Source organism: Erigeron canadensis, chromosome 9 (genome assembly GCF_010389155.1).
Source record: "Erigeron canadensis isolate Cc75 chromosome 9, C_canadensis_v1, whole genome shotgun sequence".
Classification (NCBI taxonomy): domain Eukaryota; kingdom Viridiplantae; phylum Streptophyta; class Magnoliopsida; order Asterales; family Asteraceae; genus Erigeron; species Erigeron canadensis.
The window spans coordinates 7,744,070-7,759,279 of record NC_057769.1 but is presented as its reverse complement, the minus strand read 5'-3'; the positions used below and the strand labels follow the sequence as shown (position 1 = coordinate 7,759,279).

Here is a 15,210-nt window from a genome sequence, read left to right as displayed (position 1 = left end):
GAGAGATGGAGGCGAGGTACAGAGAGAATTTGATGTGAACGAAATGATGAGGATGATGAGAGTGTTTGTGTGTGTTGGTGGAAGAAATTGAAAAAGGGAAAAAAAAAAACAAAAAAAAAAAAAAAAAGGGTAGTTTCGGGAAAGAATTTTTTTTTGTATGTATAGGTGGGTTTGAGAGAGTCGGATGGATGGATGGATGTGTCGGTTTCGTAAATGTGTGGATGTTTTTAGGGAAATTGTACGAGTATTAACCCCGTATTGATAAGTTGATTGATTATATACACCAGATGTGATTTACTATTTTAGTTATGTCTTCTTAGATTAATATTTTTTAAAGAAAATTATATATATTTTTTTGAAGAGAAAGAAAAAATTATTATTATTATTTTTTTATAATTAAGGGAGGATATGTTTTTTTATCTAGGCGGTCTTTTTGGTTTTTTCCCGCACATTTGGATTTTAATGAGGTGTCATTTATTTCATTTAAATTGTTATATCAATGTTGTCATGTATGATCATAATCATCAATTTTAATCTTAACCATCAATCATAAAATCATAATCTTAATATTTATTTTTTTATTTTGTATATAAATACAAAGATTATATACATTATACGAGTATTTTTTTTTTTATTAATTCAATGATAATTATTAAGGGGTTTTCGAGAGTCCTGAGTTTCATCTAAGGCATGTGTGGTTTGTGCACCACATACTGTCCAATTGGATATCACCGTGGTATTTCGAATGTTAACTGCTAACTACTAACTCGTTGTTAAAAAAAAAAAAAACAAATAAGATTGTTTATTATATTATGTTAATTTTTTTTTGGAAAGTATTCATTATATTATATTATAAAGCAGATTTTTCCTAGATTTTCAACATTGAACTTGAAATTTTCGATATTGATTTTAAGTACTTCCCCAAAATGCCCTTCCTATCTATTCTATATTTATCTAAAATAACTATAATATCATTTCTCTCTCCTCAAATCTCAACCAATCATCTTTTTTCTCTCTCCTCCATAAATCATTTATTTCTCCAATTCATTCAAAATCTTTTATCACAAAAACCGTACATCAATAAATTATAAAAATTATATGGGTGTTCTTAAAATTCCATGTTCTTTCATTAGAGATGTCATTCGATATATTTTTGACAAATTTTTAAATCCGAGGGTGGAGCCCGTACGGCTAAGGCATTTGACTATCATACTTTATGACATATCAACTCCTATAACCTATCATACTCTATGACCTAGATATCACCCCACCATCTCACCGCCGCAACGCGCGGGTACTTGCTCCCGTTATATATCAAATGAAAGATTTTTATGATTTATAAATATTTATGTTTCATTAGTCATGCTTTTGCATTTTTAACATATATCATATATCCATAAACTATGATTTTATTGTTTGTAACAGTCGTAATCTGACAGTTTTTTATATTATGATAAATTATATATAATAATGTAATTATAAATTATTATATTTTTTATCTATGTTCTCGGTTACCCCTCAAAATGTGCGGATTTAATCTAGTATATTATAAAGAAAGTGGTTTTTGATTAATTTAATATTTTATTTCCTTTTTTAAATTTATTTATATATTTTTAATAAAAATACATTTTAATAATAAATATAAAAAATTTAAAAGTATATATATAACTAACTTATACATGTGTAATTGTATATGTTGCGCATGTTTAAGTATATTTTACCTATATAATGTACCTTACACACATGTATGTAAAAAAAAAAGAATTTCTTTTTATTTTAAGTCAAATTCTCCCAAAATCCATACCCTAAATACATGTATCTTTTTATAAAAAACAACAATAGAAATTTTATTATAAACACAAGTTAGCAATGTGCTAGATTGTCAAGAAAGTACATGTTACAACTATAGAAGCAACAAAAAGAAAAACCATACTCTAACTTTATCTCAAAACTTTAACTACAAGGTCCGCAGAAGATGTAAATAAGAGCACATAAATGACTTAACGTATAAATTACGAATAAATATTTTTAACTAATATATAAGAATTATTTATATGATCTAAAATTAGTGTTAAAATAAGAGTACATGATTGCAAATAAATATATCCATTTTGTGCTTTGAACTTCTTGTCAAAACTCTTAACCAATACCTCATGGTTTACAGGCATACATATTACAAATACAAGGAAATCAAAATCTAATAATTTGAATACTAAATATTACAACTTTTATTACGTTTAATATTGATAGGGGTGATCATCGGCTCAACCCGGCCCGGCCCGTGACCCGAGAAATAGAAAATATGTGGACCGAGGACCGACCCATATTTCATTGGGTCAGTCCGGTCCGGGTTAGCATGCGGGCTCGGGTATTTTGCAAGCCAACCCGTAATCCGAAGAATAACTATATATTTAATGGTTTTTTAACTGTTCTTATGGTTATCGACACTTCTCGTAATCATGGTTTAACTACAACACAAAATCTCATTATGGTTCTCGTTTTGGCTGTGTTTTAAGTGTCAACAACAACAAAAAAAATTATGTGACAATTCCTGATTACATTATTAACATGATTTTAAAAATAAAAAAAAACTTTGTTTCATGGAATTGAAAACCAAATCAAATATTAAAATACATATATAAATATATAAAAATACTAGTAAATTTATTATTATTATTATATCGTCGAAAAAAAAAACTCTTACACCTTTTTGGTGATAATCTGTATCTAATAAACATTGTGTTTTTGTCTTATAACATATAATGAAAGGTAAACTTTAAGGGTGTGTTTGGTAAGGAGAACGGAGTGTAGAGGTAAACTCTCTTTCAATTCATTTCCTTAAATTTCTTTTTATCAAATGTACCCTTAAATGAAACGGTGAGTTTTCTAATTATATATATATATATATTGCCGGTAGAGCATTGAGAAAAAAATAGGTTGACCAAAATGATCTTGACCATCCAAATTCACCCTCAAATTTAATCTTACTCATCTAAACTCAAAGTCAAATTGCTTTAAATAATATAAGTCAAGACTTAATAACAAAGTTATATATGCATAATTTTTTTGTCAGCTTATACCTTGACAACCCAACAATATTGCCATTACCATATATACAAACTCCTACTTGAATTTTGAATTATTCACGTACAAAGCAATGAAATGGTATTTATACATTTATCGCACCATATTGCTTAAAATTACCTAATACATATTAATAAAAGTCAAATTATGTAATGAATGAAAAATCTTTACAAATGTTAAGAAAATTTTACGATACAATTATAAATAGCAATGAGTTTTTCTTTCATTTCAATATATCACAAATTCCAAACAAGTAGATGAAAGATGTAACGTGTTTTACATTCATGTTTCTCCATGTTTTCTTAATATATATTCTTGATCTCTCTGCATGTAGGATGATTTTGTTAGGTATATACTTTTAGATGATGATGATACATCCCATTGATCACAAGTAAGAAAAAAGTTGATCTCAAGCAAAGGAATATGTTTCGCGTGATAGATGAAGACCTGATAAAGAATAATCTATCATCTTTTCATGTAATTCAATAAAGTTTATTACCTTTTTATTCTACATTGTTGAAGTTTTAAATCTTTTTACTGTCAATGGATCTTAATTTTGATGTTTTAAGATGTTAATTTGTTATATTCCAAAGTTTTTTGTTTTATTTTATACTTTTGTTGTTTCTTTTGAATCTCAATTAATTATAAGGATAATTTGAATAAAGAATTGAATTTTTATTACATCTTCAATAAATAAGAAAATTGTAAGAAAATAATAAATTCCAATATGATACGTATGTAAGCCTCTGGAAAAAATATGATTCTTACTTCAAGAGATACAATGCATTTATACCACTTGCTTAATTTAAGGTATATCACAGTAAACTATCCTATCAAAAATTTACTCACACATCCTATCAGAATTGCATTCATCTGACCCAACGAATGATGCTTAACCATCTAAAAAGTTACTCATACATGGGGGAAATTACTGGTAGAAACCGTTTTTTAATTCATATTTCCGGAAATAATTTACATCGAAAATATAAATTTTTAAATAAAATAGTTGATAGTCCTTCAAAGTTTAGACAATTCATTACAACATACATGCAACTTATAAAACAAATCGACATTTGCATTGAAATATAGTCAAAATTACAAATTTGAATGAAAAAAGTCAAATTATGTCGATTACAATTACTAAGTGTAAAAGGTATCTTAGTAAGAGGTAATTACTTTCAAAATTTGATAAAACTTAACAAAAATCCATGTTACATTAGCATCCATACTATACCTGAATTGATACTTGCATATAAAATTGATATTTAAATTAAAAATAAAGAAATTGCAAAGCTATATTAGTAAAGTTTACTACACATTTAAATACTACCAATTACATGTTACATTAGTATCCATAATATTATTAGAAGATATATACCTTCATTATTGATCATTCTAAAATCAACAATTATATATTTAAAAAATCAAAATTACATTAATATAATTCCTAAAAGTGATAATATAAAAGATATCAATTTAAAAAACCATTTTTTACACTTAAAATTTTATACACACTTAAAAAACTAATAAAAGTTTTCCACCAGTAAAACTAATAAAAATTGCCAAAATGACGGACTATCAATAAATTTAAGGTTCTTCTTATATAGGCCGCCAGTTCATCCAATTGTTTTCACATTGACCGATCCTGAATGTGAAGAGCTAACAATTACTAGCGTTCCATATATTTAAAGTTTCAGAAAAGTTGTTTGGATACTTTCCCATTGCAATCACCACTTTGGTAGGGTGGTAAAGGCTTAATCTTCTTGAAGAAAAAACTAAAGTTCAAATCTTGGCAATGGTATTTCTTGATGTATTTAAATAGGGTAGTGGTAGTTTAAAGTTTGTCGTTAGAAAAAAAAAAAAAAAAACTACGGACGACTTAGTTCAATACAATAATTTAGGAAACAATAACCCATAGGTTAAGAAAAACAACTTCAATTGCATCATGCCAGTATGTCACGTATAGCGCCCCCTTGCTCCCAGTTGTTAACAAACCACCATCTAAGCTTGATTTGGTCTTACATAATTACAAATTGCAATCAAATGTTACCGAATGTGAAGAAACAATGATGGATGAAATTCAATGGGGTCCTCGTGGAACTTCTACGATCATAAATGAAGCTCTTATTATGGGCGCAAATAGCACAAATGTGAAACTGTTTAACTAGATCGTAGATAGTAACATAATTAATGATGCTACTATGAAGGATTAAGATTCCAATGCTCGAGCTACTATGAAAGATTCAAAACGTGTATTTTGGAAGGAACATGTAAGTCCTTGGTACTTTGTACCTAGCTTTCCCATCCTATAAGGGGTCACTACCAAGTGAAACTCCTAAGCATGATAATTCATTGTTATTGGGAACGAATGAGATTCGAACCCTCGACCTTGTATTCACTAAGCTACAAGCTCATTGGTTACTATGAAATATAAAGATAACATAATGGATGGTGTTGATGACTCCAAGGTTGATACCACTATAGAAGTTGGCGGATCTAAAGGTGTGCACGGAAATACATAGTCTTAAATCTTTACCACGAACTGCTTGCCGTCAATTTATTTGTTTGAACATATAGAGTCGTTCTTTGTTTCCGTCAATCTATTTATTTGAACATCTAGAGTTCTTTGTTTTTCAACTATCTTATATTAGGTTTTAAAACGTTTTATGTTACGCCTTACTAATAAAAGTTAACCATTTGCATTTTTGTTAATTCATTGTATCTTTATTATATAGGGGTTGGGTATTGTAAAACAAGTATTAAAGTAAAACAAATAAGACATGATCTTGACCCTTGGATCATGGTTAAATTGATGCACGAAGATTCACGAAGCAATTGATGCACAATGATTTTCATGCTGCACGGTGATCTTCAGTGAAGAAAAACCTATTGTTTTATTTGTTTTACTTTAATACTTGTTTTATATTACCTAAAACCTTATTATATAAACTTAAACATGTTTTGTGTACTTAATTTTAAGTATATATTACTTGTGTCTAACCGGTCAACGACTGGGTATTAATCTAGTTCTTATGTGTTGGTGACAAGAAAAAATTTAAATATCTCTCAATCTCTCTATATTTATTAAAAAACTTATATTAATATTACTATTAATTTACTTAGCCAATAAATTTTCTCATTTACGGTGACATGTCCCAAGTTTAACATATTGTAGATTATTTTTAATTCCCTTTATGTATTTTTAATTAACTTTAATTTTAAGAAAAAAGTTTTACTTCTCTTTCGAATATTTGAATTTCTATGTTTTCAAATTATTAGAATTTAGAGTTATGAATTCACTAGAAACCCAATTAAGTAACCCCCGTCGCGCTTCGCTGCGAGCATAAATTGTAATTATATATATATAACAATCCTAAAGTGAACTACTACAGTGCTAGCTTGGTTGGCTTGCCTTTGGCTTAAGTCGGCTAAAGTCTTCCTTTTATCCAATCAAACTGTGTCACCTTACTTTTCTGTTATGAAATGAAGAGACCTTTTTACTATTTCTGTTTTCATAGTTTTTTGCGTTTTAAAAGTAAAAGAATATGGAAATAACTAAAATTTTTTTATCCATCCTCCCAAAACACCCAGCAATCCTACATATATACATACATATATGAATAACAAACATAGATACATAAACTAATTAAATAACTAATTGAAAATGAATTTATATATGTATATTCTAAATAAATGCAAATTCGACCACTCATATATGTTTATAACCATCAGGTACAATAGTATGTGTTTTACTTCATCAACCAAATTAAATATAAATAAGACAAAATCAAATAAATTTGATACAACTCTGTTGTTCTATTCATCATCAACAACAAGATGAAATTTTTTTGTTAGAGTTATATCATTTGGAAATCTAAATAACAAACGAAATACTAAAAAAAAAATTCGTATGTATTAAACATATATTAAACATTTACGTTGAAATGGCAACCTGGGATATTCTCACAAAAGCAACTCTTATAGGTCTTTGTACATAAGCTTGGTACAAACCTACAAACATAAAACTTTGTTTAGTTTTGCAAAATATCTATCGCCATTTTTCAAACCACTACCATCTTCTTCAACATGGAGAATATTAGAACATTGAGAGGTGGATCTATTAGGATTTAAAAGATACAAATAGGAGAGGTAAAAATGAAGGTTGAGGGAGGTAGGTGGACAAGTGTGTGTGTGTGGGGCAATGGAGAGAAAACATATATTAATTTTATATGAAGTTGAATGAAAATGGCCTTTCAAAATACTATGTATAAATAAACCGCCCCACAGATTTGTAAAACATTGATGAGTAGTTTTGTCTTTTAGTACATGAGGAGGGAATTTCAGAGCACGTGGAGTGAGCATGTATGTGCTCATGACAACACATGTATTATAAATTATGTGTTACATATTTACATCTAAAATTTGATATGGGGTACTAAATAGATGGTGGGTTTTTATTGTTGTTATACATATATTACAATTACATGGTTTTGTGACTTTTGGGAGTTAATATATTTTTATTAGTCTTTATGGCCTTCATTGCAAACACGTTTACTAATATATGATTATGTACATCACTTCATGCGTCTTTACACAAAGACAATATAATTTGATCAACTTATACTTATACTTATACTTGCTTTCTAATAAATGGTACTATGTATTTGTGTATTTTAAGCTTACTGCTATACTTTTGGCAATATACGTACCACTTAACTTATACACGTTGTAAATTTTACGTGTCGTTATGTTTTTCGAAATTTTGCCCGCAGCGAAGCGCGGGGCTTCCCACTAGTTTGTAACATATCACATGTCATAAACCCTTCAAAGCCTGATAATGTTATTCTAGTTGCGAACGTAAGATACTAACTGGACAAACTTAAATGACTTGCCACAACAAAAGAGAATTTTCTTTCACTTTGAGAACAATGATATTGCAAAGGGCATAACATACATAACTCTATTAACACAAAATTAGACATTTTACTACTTTATTGTTGTAGCTAATTACATTGGTGCAAGTTAAATAGAGAGGTTGCAGTTCATCGTTTCTTGACCAGCTTAAGGTGGAACCTTGGAAATGGATAAGTTCACTGCATTGTAAGACGAAGAAAGATATATAAACTGCAAAACATAAATAGAAACTCCAGCCTGATACGGAAAAAATAAAGGTGTGCAAAAATCAATTTGGCAGACCGTCACCAGATAAACAAAAATGAAGCCAGTAAAGAACCGGACCGCACTGGTAACATCTATATTCTGGGTTTTACGAAAATCCATTTTGAAGTTGAAATAGAAGACCTATAAATCCTGTGTATGAGACTCTTGAATTATATTAATATATCTGTCATTCTGTCAAACTATAAAACGTGAAGTAAAGACATCGTATAAGATCCGCTTTGAAACTGAGCCGATTAATCTTGAACAGTGCCAAGGAAGTTTAGATGGGCCTGTCTCTGTAAGGGAATCAAACCATACCTGTGACACGTCATCCGTATGAGACTCCTCCAAGCAGACAACCTGGTTCTTGTTTCTCCAGTCCTAGAAAAGTATGTACAGAAACACATGTATTCAATAGAAGGACAAATATTGCTATTGGTAGAAACCAATTATGTAAGGATTTTTTTAGTACTATTCGGAGTTGAGTATGAGGAATAAAAGGAGATCAATGGAGAAATTACGACGACCAAAAGTACAACCATTTCATATTTAAACTTGAATTGCTCATCAACTAATGTAGTAAAAGGAACATTATCCAGAGATAAACCCACAAACGCCATATCTTCAATAAATAATATTGCATTCTCTAGCAATTTAGATTTATAACTACTTTAAACTTATAAAGCAAAACTTATAAGCAATTTCTCATGTATTTGAGTTACAACAGTTGTAGTACCAAAAGTTCATAGTGACAATATTATAAATGAAAAGCTAAGTGCATAAATCAGATTATTAGAAACTTAATTTTTAGGAAACTGAAATACAGTATGAACATGTTGGCTAGCAAAAAACCAAGTCAAAGCAATGACTACCACATTTATGGACCCTTTAATTGGCAACATCAAACTATCCGAAATTCTTGAAAAACTTATAGCTAGGGCTGAATAATCCATGCTCAAAGCAGCACTTCATCAAGCAACAGCTTGATAAAATAAAAAAGTGGGAACTAACAAATTGATCAAGTGCCATACATTTCCTACATGCTCTCGAGAGGCTGGATTATTGTTCTTCTAGATAATATCTGAATTTATGATCACTCTATCGATGGTGAAAAAAGGACATCGATCTTTGATGTAGAAACTAGAAAGAGATAAGGATTATACTTAGATCAGTTACCTTCTGACTTTCACAAAGAGCTTGAATAAGTTCCATTAATAATGCGGCCAACTTTCTAAATAGTAATGAGCTATTAAACTTATTTCAATCTTTAAACCCCATATGTCGCCAATGTGTCAACTTGATGACTGCTTATATAAAGTTCAAAACAACTCATTACAATTTTTAAAAGCAAAGTTTAGTGTTTGGATAAATGTTTATCCACTATACCTATGAGCACTTAGGCACCTAGCAATTAGCAATAGCTTACCTCAGATGAGTTAGGAAGTGTCTTGATATGGTTTATTCAAATTAAAGTGGTTATCTACTTTGGAAAATACTGCTTTTTCCTAGACTGATATAAACCGACGGCAATCCCAAACACCCCTAATTCTCGGTGAAATACCGACCGAACGTGCCCATTATAAGCATCATACTTCCCTTTTTGATTTGTATCAACTAAAAGATGGTTTCGTGAGTCGTGACATGTTTTGCTCTTTACCAAAAATCAAAAGTTCCAAGTTACCCAAAAAGAAAGCAAAAAACATCTCATATAGGATTCACATTAAAATCACTACATCTTATATATACATATATAAAGATAAAGATGTTAAGAAAGGGGGCGACCAATATTCTTTGAAATTATAATTTTTCTCATAAAGTTTTCTTATGGGTTTGTAAGTTTTTCTCATGGATTTTTAAATTTTGTCTATCATCTTGTATTTTTATTTCTAAATTCATATCATCTTGTAAACAACAGTTCACACTTCACAGCACATTAGAACACTTCTACTGAACGGATAAACCAAGTATATTCTTTTTTCGTAAGGCTGTAGAATGAAGATGTATCATTTTTAGAAAGAAGTGCTATTAGAAATCACCTTAACTTAAACGATCTAAATCATCTACCGAGAACTTGTAAAAACATTTTTTCACATGTATATGTATGCTGTAATAGAATAAGGTACCTTTCTATCTCTCTGCCAATAGATCAAAATAATTTGCTCCGCATCTAGTGTAGCAATCCATCTCAATTGTTTCCAAAATACACTCTAAGATTACAAGCTGCTTTTTAAACAAAACTGCAAAAATTACAGAGCTTTGGAGTCCAAAGTGTCTAGTCTTCATAAGAGAATTGTACTTTGACCTCCACCCTTTTTTATTGTTCTTATTACCAATAATCCCCACAAGAGCACTTTCCATTAGTAAAATGATGGAAACGTATACGATCCCTAATTAATATCTCTCGTTGGTAAACACTTGAAATGTGTTTCATAAAAGAGTGGCAATCCTCACACGATCGTAGATTCTTAACAATCCTAATTATGGTTCCTGGCTCAGTTTTTATTAGTCCAAATGAAACTGCAAGTTTTTCACTATGGTGAAGTAGTTGTGTTGCTTTCTCTTCATCGTCTATTTCAAGTAATACATCCGATACTTTAGGATCATACCCATTTTCCCTCAACGTCTCCTCTATTTCATCCAACTTTTTATAAATATTTTCAGCCTCAGTGTTACAAGTACTTCCAGCTGTAAATTCATAGATAACACCATTAATCTCAATCCGGCTGTACCCTGATGGTTTAACAAGCCCTTTTTTATTCATTAATCGTCTCACATTCGCTTTATCCTTCCACTTTCCGTTAGATGCATATACGTTACCAAGCAATACATATGTTCCACAGTCATCACAAGCATCCATACTAGAACCTTCAAAATGTTTTATCAAATGTTCCAATCTCTCGCTATCCCCATGAACCTTGCAACCCCATATCAAAGATCTCCATAAAACAGCATCGGGTTCAATGGACATGGATTTGATGAAATTTTCAGCATCTTCTAGTCTCCCAGCTCGAGCCAGCAAATCTACTACACACCCGTAATGTTGTACAGTCGGTCTTAGTTTATACACTTTCCTAATATTCTCAAAATGCATTAAACCTTCATCAACCCAACCCATATTCCTACAAGCCGACAACACAGCCGTCATTGTCTTCTCATCTGGCTTCAAACCAACGCTCTCCATCTTTTTAAACAACTCGACAGCTTCCTTACACTGTCCATGACTAGCAAGACCCGAAATCATAGCAGTCCAAACATAAACATCTCTATCACCCGCACCATCAAAAACCCTTACCGCACTATATATACACCCACATTTCGAATACATATCAATAAGACCCGTAACAACATTCTTCTTCAACTTTCCCCCTCTACCACTAACCAACCTATCCAACTTCCTCCCAACACTCAACGCTCCAGTCTCAGCACACGCTCTAAGAACCGCCACAACTGTCACACTATTCGGCTCAACCCCGTCCCTTTCCATCCGTTCAAACACACGTAAACCCTCAACCGCCTTCTTATTCTCCACCAACCCATTAATAACCGCAGTCCAAGAGACCACATCTCTCTCAGGCATTTCATCAAACACCTTACGCGCAAACCCAATTAACTCACACCCAGAATAAAAACTAATCAACCCATTTTGAACATACAAATCCAAACCCAACCCGGACTTCAAAACCAACCCATGAACCTGTTTTCCTAATCTTTTCAACTTCAACTTAGCACAAGATTTAAGTACAAATGGAAAAGTAAACCTATCAGGGTTTGGGCCAAATGGGTCATCAGACATAAGCCAATTAACGAAAAAATCAATTGAGTGAAACGGGTCAGGTGAATCCGAATAAGCCCGAATAAGGGTATTGTGGAAATATGAATTTGATGGGTGGGTTTGAAGGGATTTGAGAATTTGGTGTGCATATGTTAAGTTTCCTGATGGTGATAAAGCTGTGAAATTGAAAATTTTGGTTAAGGTTAATTGTGGGTGTGTTTGTGGGTGGTTTTTAAGTAATTGGGCATGTAATTGTGTTGCTTGTGCCATTGTTGTGATTTCCATTTTCTTGAAGGATTGGGATTTGGGGTGGGGGTTTTTGTGGGCAGGTATTTATGGTTTGGTATTTATTGGGTTTGTATGGATTAGGGTTTAAGGATATGAGATTAGTTTTGAGTTTTGACTCTTGAGTGACACTAAGTTGATAAGAGCATTTCTCTTAACTATCCTTTCTCCAGCACCAACCGCCATCAAGGTTCGAACCTATGACCCTTTGTAGCCAAAATAGATGTCGTCACTAGATTGCGCTACAGCTCATCACCAACCCGGAGCATATGGATTCACTAGATTTATGGAAACTCAAACTGAACTCACTCATCCTTTGGAGCACATGGACAAGAGAACATAAGAAACAACTTTTTCTCACAAGACGTCACGGTTTTGAAATTTTTACAGGTTAATGTTCTAGGGTGGCTAGGAAAATCACCAAACTGTCACAGGGATACTATGGTTAGGCCGTGTAAATCTAAATAAAAAGATTTGTAATTCTCTGATAACCTAGAATTTACCCCCGAACGTTGCGGCGGGTTACATAAGGTTTGGGGTAGTTACATAAGGCTTGAACTCCTCAACTTGACCATCTGCATCAAAAGGAAACAAAAATATATACCTTTATGTCTAAGTAAGCAAGAGCACAACACATACCAATATGTCATCAGATTAAGTCTTCATTACATGATGCTGCAATCATTGTAAGACTGTAAGTTCAGGTTTTTGTGATCTACCAACAGCCCACAAAGTAAGCACAAAAATAATGGTTATTGTCCACACCAGCGGCTACGGGCTTCCAATTTAGGCGCTAACGAAAACATATCTAATGATGGGTGTCAGTTCAACTCATGTGGTTTTTTAATTCTTTAAAAGCTAGTCAGATTCCAAGTTAAAGTGATTGCAATACCAAGAATTCATAAGGTTTTCTAGAAATAATAGTAGTAGTTAACAGAAGTAAGAAATTTATCGAATACAGTTTGAAGCTACTAAACATACAATAGAGAAGACATACAAATAGGCAACAAACCTTGAAGCTGATACAAGAACTGGCAAGCATAACTACTATTCCTAAGCTGTTAAAAAAAAAGGTTACATGTATGCAAAAATGGTTGCTCTTAAACTCACTATTTTTCAAAGTATGATCTCTAACCCTGTTTTCTTGTGAATGTTTTTAACTCTAAAAAGAGAACCCTTGAGAACCATCTATTTAAAGGTCACATGCTGATGCTGTAACAATACTCAAACTATCTCTCCATCATTCATAGAGTGGTTTCCTACGACTACATAGAGGAGAATTAAATAAATATATTATGATCAAATCTTTCGGCTACAACAACTGTTACAATAAACATACTATATCAAATCTAATCTCATACATTCAATAAAATGATTTAGGAGCAGCCATTGGACCCATTTCATTGTAAGCTCTTTTTAGATTTAGACTAATATAATAGTCAACCGGAAACAGTAAATGGGACTTTTTAGGCGCTAACATAAAATTCTCATTTTATATTAAACATTCGTATTCGTAAATGTAAACATACATACATAAGGTGGTAACATAATATTGGTTCCGCTAGTTTGACATATGCTCGAAAAGTGGTACGTATATTAGTATAGATTACCATGTTACCAAAATACAGGGTGGCTGAAAGTGTCATATAAAGCGTAAGAAAATGACATTTTAATGGTCACCATGGCATTGCATAATCTAAATGTGTTGGCTTAAATTATACTCTTACAGGATATATACATGTTCCATGTATAGATAGTTAAACTACTCAAAAAGTACTTGTTTATCCCACTTTATTTACGCATTGCAACTATCCCGTCTAATGTAATTCTGCTTCCAATTTTTCTATCCATTGTCTGTACTCCTGTTTTTTATGTAGTTAAAAACAGTATGTATTTTAATACTCTATACCCCAATACACAAAACAACTAAGGAATAACCTTAAATACAAAAGTGATTACTATCAATAGCAAACCAAAAGCAGTTAACATATATGCATTTCATCGAGCATCTTGAGTGCAAAACTCGTTGCCTAGAATCAATCGTTTCACCTAAATCCTTAACCACCATCCCCGTCTCACAATCAATCATCATTAATTAGTTCTAAAGAATCAACTTGCAATCACGAATTTAAATATTTACAAACCCTAATTAAAATTCCTAAAAAATATACGTATAGTGTATATATAGGGATATACCTCGTATCTAGCTTGGGAAGACTTTTGGATGACGATGAGATAAAGGCGGTTTCCACCAGGTGGAAAGTATCTCCGGGGAGTGATAGAAGATGAAAAAGAATAAAAATAAATGAGAGCAATTATACCAGAAAAGAAATTTTAATGGTGGAAGAAAATGATAAGGGAAGAAGATAAGAAGCCAAAATTTAAGAAGAAAAAAAGAAAGAAAGTGAGAAGAGACCGGGAAGAAGTCGGTGCAGAAAAAGAAAAACAAAAAACAATGTTACTGTAGCAGCCACTGCTACAATAGTATGCACCACTTTTATCTATTGACATCCCTCATAAAGGGCAAATCATAGGGGCAGAAGGTGTGAAATTTGTCCCATTTGTTAAAATTAATTGCCCAACTTTATTTATAGGGATTATGGCTGACTCTATGGTTATGTAATGTAGTGACCTTTTAAATTAGCTATATGATGTAAGTACCTTTCATTTTTGTTCTTTTAATGTATCCTACCGGGTAACATCCTATTTGTAACCGGTAATGCAATGTTGGATGTAAAATGAATAGGGATTAAGGCACCGGAGTGTAACCAACTATGAGTGAATGATTATATAATGTAGTAACCTACGACAGTGTTAAAATTGATGTAAGAACCTCTCAGTTTTGTTCACTCGATGTATCCTACCGGGTTACTCCGACGACTTTATACTCTAGTCATCTTCTCCGGCTA

The 15,210-nt window shown here is 31.7% G+C and overlaps 1 protein-coding gene across 2 annotated transcripts; it reads right to left on the bottom strand.

Annotated features, from left to right (window-relative positions):
- Nucleotides 1–7,972: 7,972 nt before the first annotated feature.
- LOC122581893 (pentatricopeptide repeat-containing protein At4g21065-like) lies at nt 7,973–14,721 on the bottom strand. Of its 2 annotated transcripts, none has more exons than XM_043754209.1 (4): nt 14,498–14,721; nt 10,368–12,876; nt 8,563–8,625; nt 7,973–8,177 (listed from the first exon to the last, which is right to left on the bottom strand). In XM_043754209.1, the coding sequence occupies exon 2, from the start codon at nt 12,299–12,301 to the stop codon at nt 10,571–10,573; it is 1,731 nt and encodes a 576-aa protein (XP_043610144.1). In that variant the 5' UTR covers nt 12,302–12,876; nt 14,498–14,721; the 3' UTR covers nt 7,973–8,177; nt 8,563–8,625; nt 10,368–10,570. The 2 variants fall into 2 exon arrangements, with proteins under 2 accessions (XP_043610144.1, XP_043610145.1); XM_043754210.1 differs by having other exon boundaries at nt 10,368–12,976; nt 14,498–14,696.
- Nucleotides 14,722–15,210: the final 489 nt, after the last annotated feature.

Bases quoted from the DNA above. Each gene is read 5' to 3' on its own strand.
- LOC122581893 (XM_043754209.1), bottom strand. From the start codon at position 12,301: ATGGAAATCACAACAATGGCACAAGCAACACAATTACATGCCCAATTA.